This window comes from Musa acuminata, chromosome BXJ1-4 (genome assembly GCF_036884655.1).
Source record: "Musa acuminata AAA Group cultivar baxijiao chromosome BXJ1-4, Cavendish_Baxijiao_AAA, whole genome shotgun sequence".
Lineage (NCBI taxonomy): Eukaryota > Viridiplantae > Streptophyta > Magnoliopsida > Zingiberales > Musaceae > Musa > Musa acuminata.
Genome location: NC_088330.1, coordinates 32,809,229 through 32,826,964, shown reverse-complemented (window position 1 = coordinate 32,826,964; position 17,736 = coordinate 32,809,229). Strand labels below are relative to the sequence as shown.

At 44.5% G+C, this 17,736-nt stretch overlaps 4 protein-coding genes and 1 long non-coding RNA gene across 7 annotated transcripts; all 5 read left to right on the top strand.

The window, feature by feature from the left end:
• Nucleotides 1–1,090: 1,090 nt before the first annotated feature.
• LOC135653875 (uncharacterized) lies at nucleotides 1,091–4,396 on the top strand. Of its 2 annotated transcripts, XR_010502651.1 has the most exons (3): nucleotides 1,091–1,224; nucleotides 1,694–1,864; nucleotides 3,631–4,396. It is a non-coding gene; the product is annotated as an uncharacterized LOC135653875 (long non-coding RNA). The 2 variants fall into 2 exon arrangements; XR_010502650.1 differs by lacking the exon at nucleotides 3,631–4,396 and having other exon boundaries at nucleotides 1,694–2,080.
• Nucleotides 4,397–6,849: 2,453 nt separating this feature from the next.
• LOC135653855 (24-methylenesterol C-methyltransferase 2-like) lies at nucleotides 6,850–8,309 on the top strand. Its single transcript, XM_065175480.1, has one exon. It carries the CDS (start codon nucleotides 6,969–6,971, stop codon nucleotides 8,061–8,063), a length of 1,095 nt encoding a protein of 364 aa, XP_065031552.1. The 5' UTR covers nucleotides 6,850–6,968; the 3' UTR covers nucleotides 8,064–8,309.
• Nucleotides 8,310–10,230: 1,921 nt separating this feature from the next.
• LOC103977237 (uncharacterized) lies at nucleotides 10,231–12,239 on the top strand. 2 transcript variants are annotated; one of them, XM_009392701.3, is made up of 4 exons: nucleotides 10,235–10,548; nucleotides 10,643–10,827; nucleotides 11,535–11,586; nucleotides 11,669–12,239. In XM_009392701.3, the coding sequence occupies exons 2-4, from the start codon at nucleotides 10,667–10,669 to the stop codon at nucleotides 11,855–11,857; spliced, it is 402 nt and encodes a 133-aa protein (XP_009390976.1). In that variant the 5' UTR covers nucleotides 10,235–10,548; nucleotides 10,643–10,666; the 3' UTR covers nucleotides 11,858–12,239. The 2 variants fall into 2 exon arrangements, with proteins under 2 accessions (XP_018684664.1, XP_009390976.1); XM_018829119.2 differs by having other exon boundaries at nucleotides 10,231–10,827.
• A 1,051-nt stretch (nucleotides 12,240–13,290) lies between these two features.
• LOC103977246 (expansin-A1-like) lies at nucleotides 13,291–14,801 on the top strand. Its single transcript, XM_009392712.3, has 3 exons — nucleotides 13,291–13,723; nucleotides 13,792–14,113; nucleotides 14,203–14,801. Exons 1-3 carry the CDS (start codon nucleotides 13,576–13,578, stop codon nucleotides 14,510–14,512), a joined length of 780 nt encoding a protein of 259 aa, XP_009390987.2. The 5' UTR covers nucleotides 13,291–13,575; the 3' UTR covers nucleotides 14,513–14,801.
• A 336-nt stretch (nucleotides 14,802–15,137) lies between these two features.
• LOC135653839 (bZIP transcription factor 27-like) lies at nucleotides 15,138–16,910 on the top strand. Its single transcript, XM_065175479.1, has 3 exons — nucleotides 15,138–15,882; nucleotides 15,961–16,038; nucleotides 16,139–16,910. The coding sequence occupies exons 1-3, from the start codon at nucleotides 15,274–15,276 to the stop codon at nucleotides 16,208–16,210; spliced, it is 759 nt and encodes a 252-aa protein (XP_065031551.1). The 5' UTR covers nucleotides 15,138–15,273; the 3' UTR covers nucleotides 16,211–16,910.
• The last annotated feature ends 826 nt before the right edge of the window (nucleotides 16,911–17,736 follow it).

Sequence of the window (17,736 nt, the reverse complement as noted above, 5' to 3'; positions counted from 1 at the left end):
ATAATAAATAATGATACTTTTATTAATTATTATGGATTTAATTGATTTTGCTTATGTCGTGTGACATACGTATCGGTCCGACATATATGAGTCCAAATTGAACCCAATCCACTGCGATCGCTGACCACTGCTCTCGTTCTGGGCGGGCCTGACATTTGCATGCGAACTCGATCGGGCCATCATGTGGATTGGCACACACTACGTCAATTGTATCACACTACGTCAATTGTATCACCTATCAAGAACAACACCACCATCTACAATCCGATGATAGCGGAAGAAGGTGATCCCGCCTCCGCCACCAGAATTACTCATGGCGATATCGTGGTGTACAAAGAAGAAGCTCCCTCGAGAGAGAACTCGGCGGCCATCACAATCCAAGCACACTTCAGGGGTCATTTGGTAGACACTGTTTCTTCTTCCTTGGTTTGGAATTCGTTTTGTGTGGTTGATGATACCGTGTTGTCTTCGAGTTCGCGTGAGCAGGCGCGGCGGGCGTTCCGTGCACTGAAGAGCCTGGTGAGGCTGCAGGCGGTGGTGCGGGGGGCGTGCGTGAGGCGGCAGGCGCGAGTTGCCGTCCACTGCATGCAGGCGCTGGTGCGGTTGCAGGTCCGGGTGCGAGCGAGGCAGCTTCGCGGCAGATCTGGAGAGGTCGAGCGCCCGTAGCCGAGGGATCGTTGATGAGAATGGAAGATAGTGAGTGCTCGTCGATGATTGATCTGAGAAAGCCTTTGAGATCTGTAATGTGTTATTTGGACGGTTAGCGTTCTTGCAATAAAAATGGATTTAGTATTCTTTGATTTTTTTTTTCTTATTTGTATGATTTAATTTAAGGTTGGAACAAAATTAAGATTCAAACAATAATTATTATTTCCTTCAAAAATATTTCGTGTCGATAAAAATCAGCTAAATTATTTGTAATATATTTCATGATATATACTCTCTATTGTTCTGAACACAGGATGAAGAGTTGGTATATGGCTATTATAACGGTGTATATATCTATTATTAAAACGGTACAATATTTATGTCGGATTAAAAACGGGCGTTTATAAGCTCTCGCGATTATGTCGGTTTTCGATATGTACGGTCGCGGCGAAGATGACCGAATCGTTCGTCGTCCACCCTCACTCCTCTCTTTTTCCTTCTGGTTTCCCCTTCTTTCCTTCCCCTGCGTAACTCTTCCTCTCTTTTTCGCCTCGAGGTGCATTTTCGGCGCAGGAGGTAGAAACCTAGATCCCTTTGCAGCTCCACTTCTCGATTTCCCTTTTGAGCCTCTTTATCCTTTTTGATCGTTCTCTTTTTTTGCCTTTGTCGTTGTTTCCACCCATTTAATTCCGCAAATCAGAAAAGAACCCTAGTTTCTGATTTGCATGTTGGTCGGAGACTTACCAGAATCATAAGGCTTTACGTGAGGTCTTTTGTATTCCTTTGGCAATCTAGTCAATCATCTGTTTGATCTTTATATTCTATGAGCTTAGAAGAAAATCATGCGATTGGAAGGAGGATTTCTACAAAGTTCTGTTCACAATGCTGCTTTGTTCAATCCTATCGGTTCACATTAGCACAAAGCAGCTTTAACTGCTTGTTGATCGTTTTTTCCGTTCATGATGCTTGTGTGAGACTAATTGCTTTACTTTCTTTGAGATGAATCAGTAAATTGTATTCTTATGGGTGGATTTATCTATGGCAGGTTCATTGGATATTATAATCTTTAGGGAGATCTTCTTGGCATTGGACCAAAATGTTGGACCCACAATGTGAGGTTCAAGGTTCTGAATACTTTTTCTGTCACTTGTATGGAATCTTATTCGACCAGTATGTTGCCTTCAATACACTGATGAACCAGTATGGTACTGAACTGGTATGGTACCTGTCGTGGTATTTGATACCATGCTTAGGTTATTTTTATTTGGTATTTATTTGTGGCTGTTTCCTATGGCTTTGGTTTGTTAATTTCACATTGTAGGTTAATTAGAGACTTCATCCTTTTGTTTCTGAAACCTAGATGTTTGTATCCTACTAAAATACTATCATACTCCTTCCAATTATGCAGATAATAAGAGTGTTCAATTCCCCATATGCTGTTCTTGATGATTAAATTGTGAATAACCATTTATCATTTAGGATGATCATTAGTCTGCAAAGAAGATTTGAAGAAGTATCAAAATCATTTCATTAGGAACATCATCACTTAATCTTTAATGTTATACATACATATTTTCTGTAACATACTTTATCTTCATATTAGTTAATAATGGATAAGATTGCAGGTCATATATGTTCTTTTAAATATTGAAAATTCTTTAACCATTTAAGGTTTGATGTAGTTGAGATTGCACAAGAATGAACAAATGTAGGAGTCATGATACAATCATAGGACCTCATCTCTCCTATGGATAATGGCTTCAGTGTTGACTCATAACATAATTGTTTTCTACTTTATGCGAGCTCATAACAGTTGTAATATGACATGGGGTAGCAAGATGCTAAAAGTGTGTGCCGTAGTAAAAAGGCTATGGAAGGAAGAGAGGTGAGAAGCAGGGTGAAAAGGTCAATAGAAATAGCAGTAAATGGAAAGAGGACGTAATTATGGACAAGCGACGGATAAATATTAGAGTTTATTACCCATATCTTTCTTACAACAACTTTATTATGTCAAGATGATTAGCCTTTATATAAGCTTATGAGATCTTTTTTCCAATAGTAAGAAGACTCTAAAAGTATTAATTTGTGTCTCTTAAAATCTTACCTAATGAGCTATTTAAGTCTTTTAGAACTTGATAGTTAGTGGCTTACAGACTCTTCCAAACCAACCAACACCATAAATAAAGGTAAGAATTAAACTTGGAAATATGATACTTAAACTTCATGATGTAATGAGTAGAGAGGGCTAAAATTCATCCCTAAATCATTTAAAGATACAAAATCTTGGTCTAACAATTATTGTACTCAAGTTAAATGCTAATTAGACTTTTGAATTTTGAGTTGCATCATTCAATTTTTTATCATGCAATATCATATCCTCCTGATTGTTTGTTATGGTTATGAAGACTTGTCATCTTTAAGATTTCATGATTTGCCAATGCCAAGTCCTTGAATGGCTTGATTGGACCACTTGATCCAAGTTGTCTTCATCATGAAATATTGATTAGGTATTGGCCTACAGACAAAAGTTAACTAAGGTCCTTGTATTTTTTAATTAGTATGTGGACTTTATTATGTTTTCCCCCCCTCAGTTGTCCAATAGAACAATAGATGAAGGTCTAGGCATACTTTCTCCTAAGTTTGTAGGTTCTACATTATGCTTCATCACTTTGCTATACTATTGGAAATAAATAAAAATGTGCTGCATAGACCTGTGTTCCATTGTTTCTCGTTCTCATAGAAAAATTAGGGCTCGTTTTTCAGTAGTTGTTCCATCAATACTTTAAGTTTAACCTCATTTTAGTTTCTCTGATTTTCTCTTTGATGAATTTTAATTGATACATGTCACGAACGGTCGTCGCGCACTCGCAACAACTTCGTTCGACGAACCTTTCGTCGTTTTTGCATGCTTGAACAGAGACATGACAGCTTGTTTTGCCTTGGTTTTGTGTGTTTTGCTTGTAAAAATACATGTTCGAACAGGTTGCAGCGCTATAGTGCGACCGCTCACCACGCCGGGACAAAAAGCCTCAAAATGGCTCTGTTTTCATGTGTCGCGGGTTGTTTTCTGCAGCTTGTTGCAGTACCCAAAACGTCAGTCATCTCAACACCCTGGAACCCCCTGGGTGGCACAGGGCTAGATGGGGCTTCGGTATATTGTTGGGCATTGAAAAATCTTCACAAGTTTGCACATTGACATGACGGGAACTTAACTTCGCGCCTGGCACCTGGTGAGCAGTTGTTTGTGGACTTGCAACCGTTCGTTCTACTTTCTAAAGTCCTTGTTTTTCTCCTTCCTCTTTTTTCTCCTATGCACACAATGTGCTTGCTGAATTGCTTGTAAAACTTCTCTTTATGAGACTTTCGGACTTGTCCATTGCTCGTTTTCAATCTAATCAATTTTTTGTTTTACCGGTCCTTCGGGACCTGTACAAGGTTACAACTAGGTTGACCATTTGCGGATGCATATGTCGCAAGGGCGCCTCATGACTTAGGCAATCCTAACTAAGTCTGAGAAGTTGGTGCAAGAGTGTATCACGTCTTAGGCAACTCAAGCTAAGTTCGTGTTTTGATCGCAAGGGTGTCTCATGACTTAGACAATTCCAGTTAAGTTCGTGACACATAGGCAAAAAATAAACTGCTAATTCAGATTCTTTTATTTTGAGAGACCTAGACATGGCCTTAGTATTAAAAGTCAAAAAGTGTGTGGAAGAGAATGCAGAGTTAGGAAAAGAGGTCGAGACGTGCATGGAAGAAAGAAAGGGGGGCATGGGGAGGGTTAGTTGGAGTTTCAGGTGTGAGAGAAAGAAAGAAAGAGAGAGAGAGAGAGAGAGAGAGAAGTTCAGGTGCGCTGGTTGCAAGACCATCCATGTAATTGTTGTCATCATATTATGAACATTTTATGCTTTTTATGTTGACTACATGTGAGCTGTGCTGCATATTTGTTTTAGTGAATAAAATATTATGTTGGTGCAAATAATTGTTACTTTGTTCTATAATTCTTGATACATTTAATTGATGATTTAAATTTATATGTCTATTTAAATTGATAAATTGCCCAGTCTTCTCGTATGTTTCTCCTGTTTTAACATTTTTGTTGCTATTGAGCCTGTCATCAAGACTTGGAATTTGCAAGTTCTCTTTGGACGACTGATTTGATGTTCTAAACAAAAAGTCATTTACTAATAACTGAGCCTACTTATTACTAAGCCTAGAATTTTACTTTTTGGCTCTTAATGAACTGTTTAGACACTTGTGATTCTCTTCTTTAACAGAGAACGTTATAGGCGTAGGTCATCAAGGGGGTATCACCACCTATTCACAGATCTCGATCTTGGTCAAGAATCTGTGACAGGTAACATTATTTAGCTTTACCATTCAAAGTCCAGTTAATATAGAGTTTCCATGTGAATAATCCTTTTTCAGATTCCAATAGTAAGATACGATGATCTGTCAGGAACAATGCAGCAAATCCTGGAAATACACTTTACATGACAGACCTGTACAGTAGAGTCACAGTAGGGACCTTGAGAATTCACTTCTCAACGGAGGGAAAGGTCTATTGTTTATAAAAGTTTGTCAGTGTTATATGGAACTGAGTGCCATTGTTTCTCAGGTGACCAATTGTGACTTAATTGTCGAACCACTGCTATGCGTGTTTCTCGACCAATTGTGGTGTAACCCTGTAGTTCGATTAGCCTCCATGTCCAATTGTTGAACCATAGCGCTGGATATGGACTTTCTTGACTGGTAAAGAATGTCTGTCATCGAACTCGCTTCTGCTTCCTTGGGCAGTTTATATACTATCTATTTCCTGCTTGCTTGACCATTAGATCATGTGACTCGGTTGGGTCGATGGACTGCTATTGCGTAGGATTTGGATCCAATGTTGTACTCACTGCACAAGTGCAGTGAAGAGTGGTTGCATATATCTCAAGTACGATTAGTGTCTAAATCAAACTGACATAGTCCACCAAAAGAGGAAGGAATTCCTAGCCTGGAAGCTGAACTAAAGGTATGTAATCCACCACCATGTTATATCAGTTTTGATTGCTGAATTGCTTATAATGATTGAATTTGTAATTTAAGGTGTGTCTGAATATTTGGTTGTTGAAGGTGAAGGTGATAATGATTCGGCAAGTTAAATAATAACAAGAAAACAGCTTTCCCAGAAGAACGTGATGGGGTGTTTCGCTTTGTGACGGCATATGCCTGTACTTATTCTTCCAAACAATTATTATGGGAGTCACGCTGCAATTGGACTCAGGTACATCACGTATCTCGAAATATGCTTCAATTTTATAATGCCCAAGTATTTTCCTGCGTTCACTTAGTTGGATGCTAGCTCATAGTATAACAAAAACAATGCCCCAAAAATGCTGGCATTCCTCTATAGAAAGCTGGCCACGAACAAAGGTCGATCTTACTTTTACCAGTCATCCAATCACATTATGTGATTCATGATCGTCTCATTTATTTTGAAATTGCTCCAAACATATTTGATACTGATCTCATTATAGTATAAAACATAATTTGAATATTATTCAAGCAACATGTCCAGTTGCACCAAGGTATATGTAGCATTAGATTAGTTCATGGGAAGATATCCAAAGATAAATCCGTAGCCCTTAAAATAAGCCCTCTAAATTGGAAGTTCGTTGGATCAGTTTTCTTAAGTTTGTTTATTTCCTGATTGTATTTAAGCACGCTTTTGCATTTTGCCGATCTATGGGATTATTCGGGCGTACATTTAAATATGCATATAAATCTCTTTTGCTGGAATGTAGCTAACTAGGTATTGAGTGAATTATTGGACATGGTTGATGTGGGTTAGACGTGGTACAAGTGGGTTTAAATCAACCATGGGCGATCATGAAAGGTAAGGAAAAGGGTTGGAAAAGGCTGATGGGCCCTACCACGTGAGGAACTGCCTCCCGCTAAGGAAAATATCTGTAAGCCCAGGATGTGAGATGGAAGGGGGGGGATCATCGTGGCCTCGTAGCATTGGTGGTGGTGGTGGGCTCCTCGTTGGGTTATTTGGAAATTGCTGCATTGGTTTGGGATTTAATAGACTGATTGCGTGCCGACTGATGGCATAGATAACCTCCAGATAATTATGTTACTGTTGCCATGACTTAGCTTTTCCTTTCTGTCGTTAAACTGTTCCGGCGGGTCTTCTTACCAGATCCATCTCTGTTTGGACTGACCCAATCTTGATTTCTTATATCGCCTCTCCTGTGCCTTATTGTCGCTCTGTGCTTTCCACCACTTTTGCCAAGGAAACGAAGTGACGAAAGGAGCAAGGAAAGGGTAGGGAGGCGATGGAGGTGTCGACGGCGATGTGGACGGCGGCTGTGGTGGGGGCGGCGGTGATTTACTGGTTCGTGTGGGTGATGGGGGCGGCGGAGGTGAAGGGTAAGCGGGCGGTGAACCTGAAGATGGGATCAATCACGCGAGACAAAGTGCAGGACAAGTACAAGCAGTACTGGTCTTTCTTCCGCCGCCCAAAGGAGGACATCGCCGCCGCCTCCGACGGCGACAAAGTCCCCGTCTTTGTCGATACCTTCTACAACCTCGTCACCGACATCTACGAGTGGGGCTGGGGCCAGTCCTTCCATTTCTCCCCTTCCCTTCCCGGCCGCTCCCATCGCGAAGCGACCCGCCTCCACGAGGAGCGCGCCGCTGACCTCATCGCCGCCCGCCCTGGCCAGCGCGTCGTCGACGTCGGCTGTGGCGTCGGCGGGCCCATGCGCGCCATCGCTGCTCACTCCGGCGCCCACGTCGTCGGCATCACCATCAACGAGTACCAGGTCGCTCGCGCCCGCGCCCACAACCGCAAGGCCGGCCTCCACGACCGATGCGAGGTCATCTGCGGCAACTTCCTCGAGATGCCCTTCGCCGACGCCTCCTTCGATGGCGCCTACTCCATCGAGGCCACCTGCCACGCCCCCCGCCTCGAGGACGTCTACCGCGAGGTCTTCCGGGTGCTCAAGCCCGGCGCCCTCTACGTATCCTACGAGTGGGTCACCACCGCGCTGTACCGGGAGGACGACCCGCGCCACGTCGAGACCATCCGCGGGATCGAGGCGGGGAACGCCCTCCCGGGGCTCCGTGCGCAGCACGAGGTCGCGGCGGTGGCGCGGCAGGTGGGCTTCGAGGTGGTGGAGGATCGTGACCTGGCGCTGCTCCCGGCCGGATCCTGGTGGACGCGCCTCAAGATGGGGCGAATTGCCTACTGGCGCAACCACCTGCTCGTTTCCGCCCTCACCGCGCTGCGCGTCGCCCCAAAGGGCGTGGTGGAGGTGCACGAAATGCTCTACGAGACGGCCCGCCACCTCAGCGACGGCGGCGAGACCGGAATCTTCACCCCCATGCACATGATCCTATGCCGGAAGCCCCTCGTCACTCCTAATTAATCAATCTTCCTCCAGATTCCACCGGGGGAGGGTGAACACAGAAGAGGTTAGAGTTGCTGCTTTGTCTTTGAAGTGCAAGCTTTAGTTCAAGTTCTGTTTTTGGTTCAATTTCCTGCCTTGGCATCTTCTTTTTCCTTCAAGCTCTGTTCTTTAGTTCATTTCTCATTTCATTGCCTTCCAATCTGTATCTCTAACTTTCACTTCTCATGATTTGCTTCGCATTAATTGTTCGCATTTTTCTCCCCATTTCCATTCCTTTTGTTGTTTGTGTTGTTCTACTCTGCCCGTACGGTACATGTTGAACGCAGAGATGATGCAGAGAGTGAGTGAGAGGACACGTGGTGGGGTTAGGCGTTGTCAGAGCTGCTGACAACCCAACAGCTGAGTTCAATTAGATCCAAAAGCTGCACTAGAATTCACTCACGTGCAATCCACATCACGAGCACTTCCTTTCGATAATGGAGTGCCATGTCGTCTCTCGCACTAACCGAGCAAGACGATGATTCACGTGCCCTCCCTCACGCCGCGTGCCGGCACTCGCATGTGAGCCGAGTCGGTGGCGGGTCTCCTTGCGGCGAGATCGCGATCCGTGTCCACACCAACTTGAGCGAAGGAGCTGGTTAGTTGAATAGATTCCGTATGAATCCACGATGAATTTGACCGAGCATGCACTGCATACGTATCCGCGACGTTGCTTTGTCACGCTGACGACCTCATCATCATGTTAGTACTTTTCCGCGTTGAGCGATGTACTCTTGCCGCCCATCTGCTTCTCATCTATCGCAGCATCAATGTAGATTATTACTGTTATGAAGTAATGTACGGAACAGAGATAGAGAAGAGACCACAACATCTAATCTAACCTGTACGATTATGGAGAGACCACGGTGAATGTGGACTGTCTCTCCCATGAGCCAACCTAGCGGCCACGGCAAATCTTGTAAGGAACGCGCACGCTATGGATCATTCTCACTACTGGTGAGACATGTGACGTAGGGCCGCCGTGTTCGTCATATTCTCCGTCACCGTCACAGAACAGCCTACGCTGTCTCCGATTCCTCTCAAGGATACAGATAGATTTGAGCTGGCCTTTCTTGCTTATATAAGCGGAAACCCGCTCGATCATGGCAGAAAGAGATGGCCGAGGTGACGACGGCGAACCCAGCATCGAGAAGAGCTGGGGTGCTCATGAACGAGAAGGCTCGGCCGGGGAGCGTCGTCGGGCGAGACGACGAGAGCGGCGCTGTCCGGGTCAAGATCGTGATGACCAAGAAGCAGCTGAGGCAGATGGTGGCGGCGATGCAGCAGGGTCGGAGCTACACTGCCAGCCATCCGCCGTCGGCGTCGTCGAGCTTGGAGCAGCTGCTGCGTTCCCTCCGGAGCAGGCACATGAAGAGAGCCGAGGCGGGTCAGTGTCGGAGCCGGTGGCGGCCGGAGCTGCAGAGTATACCGGAATAGGCTTGGCCTAAACCGCCCATCATCTCTTCTTACGCATATGACAGTGGCTGTAAAGCTGCTGCTACGACTGCTTCCATGCCTAGTGGTTTCTTGTGTTGTGTGGGAATTGTATTCCGAATTGCAAGTTCTCAAAACAGGTTCAAAAGCACATCTCCTGATCTCATCATCAAAGGACGAGGCTCTTCTTAGGTCAAAGATGCTCATCTAATCCACACTCTTTAAGGTTGACACACTTCCTCCTCACCTCCATCCACTTTCTGTTTCTATTTCACCTGTGTTCAAAACACAGCTTTTCTCTCACCAAATAAGAGCATACAACATAACATAAAAAAAGAAAGAAAAAAAATTAATCTACAGATAAAATTAATTTCTATTGTCATGAAAGATCATTTATAAGACTCTCCAATTATATATAATCCCCTTATACAACCTCTCATCTAAATCTTGAAGATTTTATTTTATTTTTTATTTTTTCTAAAAATTCTATAGATCATCCTCTCAGTATAATTCAAAGAGAAACTTAATAACACCAAAATACTATACATATTTTTATTTTCTTTCATAAGATATTTATAAAAGAATTAAATTTTAATTACTAAATTATTTTCGATCTTAAGAAAATATTATAATTCTAGTTTAGTTCGATCAAAATATAAAATTATATTTTACTTTTATCCTAAAATAATAAAAAAATTAAAAATGTTTTTTTTATATTAATATACGTCTAAGACTAAAACACCTTAAAGTGTGTGTAGTTAGACTCGATCACGTCCGAACAAAAACAGCAAGGCAGTTGACGTGACGGAGTCAGGGGGGAGATAGGAAGGGAGAAACTTTCTTTCTGGTAAGCTTCTTGTCTTTGGTTTCATCTCGTCCACTACCATCAACTCGAGGACCGGGTGACGTGATAAATGGATGGACCCGAGGGCGGCGGAGAAACTCCCTCTTCGTCTCTCCTCTTCCCAGGGACAAGGAGAGAAGCCCACGTTCTCTCGCTCCATTGCGTATTTATAGCTGTCGATGCGAGGTGGTGTTTACTGTCCACTTATTTATTCGTCCCTTCGATTCTATGTGGCTTCCCGTTGAGGTGTTTGAATGCTGCCACCGTATTCCCACCACAGAGGATAGAGGAGAAGCTGAGGGAGATGCACCGCAATGCAGCGTCCTACAATTGCGCCGGCGTCAAGGCGGAGTTGGCCGATGCAAGGATTGTTCATGGCGATTATGAGCCCCCGGCGTGCCCCAGGCCTCGCAGGCCTGAAGCGGCCGCGCCGGAGTTCCTCTTCCCTCTTAGCTGTAAGCACAGGTGCTCCTCCTGCGTCTTCCTCTGTTACTCTTCCTACACCTATACATGTGTTGGGTGCTTGAAAAGCTTCGTGCTCTTTATGTTTTAGCTTACAATGCTTCACGGTGCTGCATATATTAAATGCATTCGCGACGTTGTAGATTATTGCTGATAGTGATGATATGGAGTGAATGAAACCAATATACTTCATGCATGCACACCTGCCTTTTGATGATTTGCCTCTGAGAGCAATATATGAACTTTTATACTGTTCTATGACAAAAAAAAAAAAATTGATAGCTTCACATCATCGCAGTAAACACATTCTTAGTCTCAGAATCTTGGCCTCGAAGGAACTTGAAGATCGATAAGCTGATGCAGCATATGCAGTTCTAGTGATTGAATTTACCATTGGGTCTGATACCTTCATACCCCCCTTTGACATTTCCTGTGATTATGTGTTACAAGAACCATATTCCTTCTAGAGTATGCATTTTCTTTCAAAATAGTTATTGCTTCATAAGGATTTCTGAGATTTGTAATGCAAGGAAAGTTGTGCACAAACTCTGACTGTGTTTACCTACCATTTTTGTCGCAAAATTGTTTACCTTCAGAAACTGTGAGAAACCTGTATTTGGTATATGATGTAGTAATGCTCATGTAGAACTGCGTTTCTATATGAACAATGATTGTGATAAATGTTGTTTCATGCTGCTTCACTCATCCAGTCATGCAAGCCATCAGGGGAGCAGCCAAGTCCTGGACATGATATCAAGAAAGGTAGTAATTCTCAAGACAATTTGCATATTTCGCATGTTGTTATCTTTTTACCAAGCTGATTGCATTGTTTGATTTGGTGTAGAATGACGAAGGAAGAGAATCTATCAGCACAGGATGTCCACCTTCTTGCTACTGTGGGTCTCCTCCAAGAAGATTGGATAACCCTTTGATTCATGATGTGCAATTTGTTCAGCAGACAGAGATACTCTCACCATTGACACTGAGTAAGTTGTCTAATAGGTATGGCTTCAGCTCAGCACCTCCAATATGATGTGTTTAAGTAGCACAAGAAATAACTTGGACTTGGAGGAAGAGCCTCCCAAGTCTGCAACATGAAGTCTTTTATTCAAAGAGCAACAGGAAGAGCCTCTCAGAGATCAATCAATCAAATCCTAGGGTTTTAGAAGTGAGACAACCATCATCACAAGTAACTTGCAAATGTATCCTATCTTCTTCTCCTTTAGTTTCCATTTTATAGCTGGGCCAGGATCTCTGTATATGTACATGGCAGGTTCGATAAAGTTTTCATTTTTCATTATTTTTTTTTTTACTTTGAAGTTTTTACGGGATCGACATATTGTATTTATCGAACCTGAAATGCTAACCATTGAATGGATCAAAAAGAATTACATGAATAATGGTCCTTCTTGTAATCAGTCTGCTTAATTACCACAAGATGCATATGGTAATACAAACTTCCAGTGCATAGTAATCCTTCAGACTGTCTATTTCATGTGCAGTATGTTCATGTCACCAAGAATATCTTCTTGTACTGATGAATGAGATGGAAATATTGGATGAATGAAGAGCCATAGCCATCTTGTATTATTTGGACTATTAGATTCCTGCCATGAACCAACCATGTGACTTGCACATAGTTATATTATGATTGAAGCAATCATGTGATTTGCACACACTGAACATTAAAACCTCATGAACTTACTGTTTCTTCTGACTAAAACCATCACTATCATCTGGCCAAAACATAGAACTCATGTGATTGGCAGTCGGTCATATTTCATTAGATTTCGTACGAGCTCTGTTCTTGGGAACTTGAAATTAGATGGGTCACCCATATATATTCCCTTATGATCATGTGATCAAAAGATTCCTAATACACCCATATAATCCCTTGTGAACATTAATGGTCACCATGTGGCAGTGACCATTAATGTTCTGCTTTCTTCTATGACATCTCAGTATATTTGGATGGGATACTATTTTGGCAGATCGATCAGCTGCATTTTGGTTGTTGTTCTTCCCCTCTTCTCCATCGAGTAGAAAGAACCTGAGCAGAGCCAACTAAACAAACACAAACCAGAGCAACACAAAGAAGGGAAAGAGAAAGAAAGAAAGAAGAAGAAGAAGAGGAGAAGTATATATCGAGAAACAAACCTGATCCGCTCAAGTGTTGCATCACACAGGCCATTGTTCTCTGGTGTTCACTACTGTTCAGTCGCGGTGATTGGTGTCAAACATGTCTCATAAGGAGTTGAGATGCCCCATTTCTTGTCTCCGGGCAACAGTCCTTGTAGACCTCCATCTCCGACCATCTAGCTTAAATTAAGGCGTGATGTTCGGAGCTCATCTCCTAAAGAAATCAATGCAGGAAGAGAGAGAGAGATCGAAACGATCCCCCAACCTGCCAAAACTATTGTATAGTAGTTACACTGACCATGTGAGACACATATGTTTGGCCTTCGACGAAAAGAATACTGCCTCAGATCCAAGTTGCAGAATCTTAGAGATGAATGAGAAGTCGGTCGAGAAGCTTAGACTATCGCCACGCATCCGCAAGTTAAGGGCTAAGTGGTTGCAGGCAGCTGCAGCAACATGCATGTTCGAGCTCTGACTCCAAAGCTGCCTCCTTCCCCAGCAACTATTTAACCAGCAGCAAGCAAGCCAGTGTCCTTCACACCGTCGAGCGTGGGTCGATCTCTTCTTCCTTGAAGTCTAGTATCTCTTCCTGCCTTGATCGGATAGCTTGGCATGGAGACGTCGGCTTTCTGCGCAGGACTGTTGGTCTTGCTGGTCTCGTCCTTCTTCATGTCCGCCGACGTCGAGGGTTCTGCATCGCCTGGGTGGACTGCAGCTTCCGCAACATTTTATGGAGGGAGTGACGCCTCTGGGACCATGGGTAAGCTTTAAGCATCCTGCTGCTTCGTTGTTTCCTCTGGTTGGATCTCAATGGGTGGTCTGCTTCAGGTGGGGCTTGCGGCTATGGCAATTTATACTCCACCGGCTACGGGACGGACACTGCAGCGCTGAGCACGGCGCTCTTCGACGACGGGGATGCGTGCGGGCAGTGTTACAGGATCATGTGCGACTACCAGACGGATCCCCGGTGGTGTCTGCAAGGCACTTCGGTGACCATCAGCGCCACCAACTTCTGCCCGCCAAACTACGCCCTCCCCAACGACGACGGCGGGTGGTGCAACCCCCCGCGGCAGCACTTCGATATGGCGCAGCCGGCGTGGGAGAAGATCGGCATCTACCGCGGCGGAATCGTCCCGGTGCTGTACCAGAGGTAGTGCAGCAAAAGCCTCATTGCTGCTGCTTCTTGGCGTATCCTTTTTGCTTGTCTATGTTTCGCTGACGGAATGCGGTGATCCGTAGGGTTCCATGCGTGAAGCAGGGAGGAGTGAGGTTCACCATCAACGGGCGCGACTACTTCGAGCTCGTCCTGGTAACAAACGTGGGCGGCGGCGGGTCGATCCAGTCCATGTCCATCAAAGGGTCGAACACCGGGTGGATGGCCATGTCGAGGAACTGGGGAGCAAACTGGCAGTCGAATGCCTATCTAAACAGCCAATCCCTCTCCTTCCGCGTCACCACCGGCGACGGGCAGACCCTCGTCTTCCCGGACGCCGCCCCACCGAACTGGGCCTTCGGCCAAACCTTCACCAGCTCTCTGCAGTTCTCTTAGCTCTCCCGTAAGACCTCCAAAAGGTTTAGGATGCATGTTAGCAGAGGCGTGTTATTACCTTCCTTGCGTTGCCCGCCATCCTGAAGGTTCTGTTTGACTCAACAGTTGCTATGCCCTTCCGATGTATGATAAGGAGTTGGCCACGGGTTAAACCTGTTTGATGAAATGTCAACTTGTACAATTGCTTCACGCGAAGCTAATAAACTCGAGTGTGGTTTAGTAAACAAACAGTACTGATCCAGACATCATTGACAAGAAGAAAAAGGAAGGAAGCTGATGGAGAAGATGAAGTCTCTGTTCCTTTGTTCAGACGAAATAGCAAGTACGATAGGTATCAACAGTGCTGGTTGTTCATAATTTATGGTGGTTGTCTGCCTCGATCGCTATCTCAATCCCGTGCATTGCTGGTGACCCCTCAACACAAACGATACCAAAGTCGTCGTGTTCTATGGATTTCGTCTCGGAATCGATGTGTTGATAGAGCGAAACATATGTATATATAATTAACGTGTGACGTATGTTGGAATTAGAGACCAGTGGGCCAAGTTGGGCCCACTGGAATTAGAAATAATTACAATTAGGGGGCCAAGTTGAGCCTTCTGGAAGTAGAAATAATTACAATTAGGGGCCAAGTTGGGCCGCAATGAGGCTCGACGTCATGAGTCATTTCACATCAGCGGGACAGACCGACAGACTGCATAAAGACTTAATTTCTCTTCCCCATAGCTCTCCGCCTCCTGCCATGTTTCAGAGCTTTGGTCATGTGGCCTCCGGAGCAAGACAACCACCATGGAAGCAGTAACAACAGAGCGGCATCCTCCTCCTCTTCCTCGAGAACATCACCTTCCTCCACCACCTCCACCCTCCTCCCGCGAACACCGAAGAGGAGGACCATGGAGGAGGTGTGGAGGGACATCAGCCTCTGCAGCCTCCACCACCAGGAGAGGCAGCTCACACCTATGAACCACCACCAGCGCCACTCCCCCGCCACCTCCCCTTCCTTCCGGGCCACGATGCTCCAGGACTTCCTAGCCGGGCCCTTGAACAGGCCTCACGCCGTCCCCCCGGACGACGTGCCGCGGCCGCGGTCCTCCACCACGCCTCTGACCCAGCTGAGCTTAAGCCCCACCCTGGAGATCCAACCGATGGGGTCCGACGCCCACGCCAACTCCAGCTCCAGCGGTTACAACGCCTCCTTCATCTCCCCTGCTTTCTCCGGCAACATGCGCCGCCCCCCGTCGCCCATCGGCCTCTTCTCCTTCTGCTCCAAGGAGGCCGTGTCGGAGAACCCCTCCGCCAGCTGCGACCGCCGGCATAAGCGCATGATCAAGAACCGGGAGTCTGCCGCCCGTTCCCGCGCCCGGAAACAGGCATTTCCCCCCTCGTCCTTGGATCCGTTTGCTTAAGTTGCTTATCTCTGACCCACGAGATATCCACCTCGGTGGCAGGCTTACATGAACGAGCTGGAGCTGGAGGTGGCTCATCTGTTGGAGGAGAACTCCAGGCTAAGGAAAGAGCTCGAAGAGGTGACACACACACACACACACACACACATGTAGTTGTCATTTCTGTGCGGGAATAATGGCATGGTCAATGTTCTCTTTCATTGGTTGGTATTGTGGGCAGCTACGTTCGGCAATGGCCGCCAAGCATCCCAAAAGGAAGGCACTGCAGAGGAGCTCAACCGCACCATTTTGAGGAAGCAGCACAGGATGCATGGCAGCGCATGTGGGCTGTCTACAGTAAGTAAGTATGTATGTACGTACGTATGTATGTATGCCTTTGTGATCCTCTCCTCCCTATATATCCACCTTGCCCCCTTCTTCTGCAACAAGGTCGAATGATTTGTATGATATAGATAGGCTACGGAATTTTGTGCAGAAATGGTATACATGATACATATACCTGTTCAAGGGAAGTCACCCCCCTACTCGCCATGTTGCTCTCTCTCTATGTATATCTATCTATATAAGGATGTTAACCATGATTGAGGCCTCAAGGAGAGAGACGATGAGCCATGGATGGCACCAGTCTAGGGTTTGGGGAAGCTGCTCCGGTTTAGGAGTGAGGACTGTACGTTGCCTGGAAAAGCCATGACAAGCCATGGAGTGATGGGACGTCACGTCCCTTCCTCCATTGGCTTCGTGGGACTGTTAAAAGGCCATCATCAACTCACAGGTCCCTATTGTCCTCTCTCTTTCTCTCTCTCTCTCTCTCTCTCTCTCTCTCTCTCTCAGTGTGTGTACAGTTTCCACCTCCCTAACACAGGTAAAACAATAGCTTTCCTTCACATTCACATGAGGCCTCATCATGGTTGGCACAACACTTATGTATGAAAGTTTTATCGTGGTTGCGAGTTTAGCTCAAAAATGTTATACAACATTTTTGTTTGGTTGCATCCTTTTGGTGTGGTGGTAATGTTGATTGCTTCAGTGGAGTCGCTTTGGAGTGACAATTGAGAAAGAGTAAGATGGAAAGTTGCATCACTCCTTCAATATAATGACGAAGGAAAAAAAGGGCAAGTCTCAATCTTCACTCACTCAATATGAGAGGTGGCATTATTCTGTTTTGGGACATTCTACATTCTTACTTACTCATCACTCGCTTATCCAACCTTATCTAGTTAGGTTTATTTTTGTTATGATGAGTTCCAAATGCTAGTCTTTCTAGTAAATGTGATCTCACTAAATTTACTTAAAATGTTCAAGCTCTAAGTTATCGACAAACAACTCTTTTTCGATGAAATAACTAAAATGATTTTTTTTTTTTTTTTTTTTGCATAGGATTCAATATCAAAAAGTTAAAAGTCTTTATCGAATAAACTAGTTAACATTGATATCTTTTATATTTTTATATTTTACACTTGTAATTTTATTTGGTGGAGATTTGGCATGTATGATGTTTTGATGACTTCGTCTCTAACGCTATCGATTAACATCAAGTGGATAAGATTAAAATTGATTTATAAAAATTTGATTTGTATACTATTATTAATTTTAGTTAAAATATTTTGATCAATGATTTAGATTAAATGAAGTTGATAGGTTAATTAATCTAAATGAAGCTGAACATTGCTCTCAATTAGAGAACTTTGGATCATCTAATCGAGGGTGTAGATGAGATGGGTCAGTCCAATGCGGCTGAGGAGATATTTAATATTGTAATTGTGCTGTTGAAATGAGTCCATCAGAAAGAGGCTCTACGGGAAGAACAAGAGAGCTTTT

Bases quoted from the DNA above. Each gene is read 5' to 3' on its own strand.
- LOC103977246 (XM_009392712.3), top strand. From the start codon at position 13,576: ATGGAGACGTCGGCTTTCTGCGCAGGACTGTTGGTCTTGCTGGTCTCG. The intron at 13,724-13,791 runs GTAAGCTTTAAG...GGTCTGCTTCAG, and splicing joins TGACGCCTCTGGGACCATGG to GTGGGGCTTGCGGCTATGGC. The intron at 14,114-14,202 runs GTAGTGCAGCAA...GGTGATCCGTAG, and splicing joins GTCCCGGTGCTGTACCAGAG to GGTTCCATGCGTGAAGCAGG.
- LOC103977237 (XM_018829119.2), top strand. From the start codon at position 10,433: ATGGATGGACCCGAGGGCGGCGGAGAAACTCCCTCTTCGTCTCTCCTC. The intron at 10,828-11,534 runs GTGCTCCTCCTG...TCACTCATCCAG, and splicing joins CCTCTTAGCTGTAAGCACAG to TCATGCAAGCCATCAGGGGA. The intron at 11,587-11,668 runs GTAGTAATTCTC...GATTTGGTGTAG, and splicing joins TGGACATGATATCAAGAAAG to AATGACGAAGGAAGAGAATC.
- LOC135653839 (XM_065175479.1), top strand. From the start codon at position 15,274: ATGTGGCCTCCGGAGCAAGACAACCACCATGGAAGCAGTAACAACAGA. The intron at 15,883-15,960 runs GCATTTCCCCCC...CCTCGGTGGCAG, and splicing joins GTTCCCGCGCCCGGAAACAG to GCTTACATGAACGAGCTGGA. The intron at 16,039-16,138 runs GTGACACACACA...TATTGTGGGCAG, and splicing joins TAAGGAAAGAGCTCGAAGAG to CTACGTTCGGCAATGGCCGC.
- LOC135653855 (XM_065175480.1), top strand. From the start codon at position 6,969: ATGGAGGTGTCGACGGCGATGTGGACGGCGGCTGTGGTGGGGGCGGCG.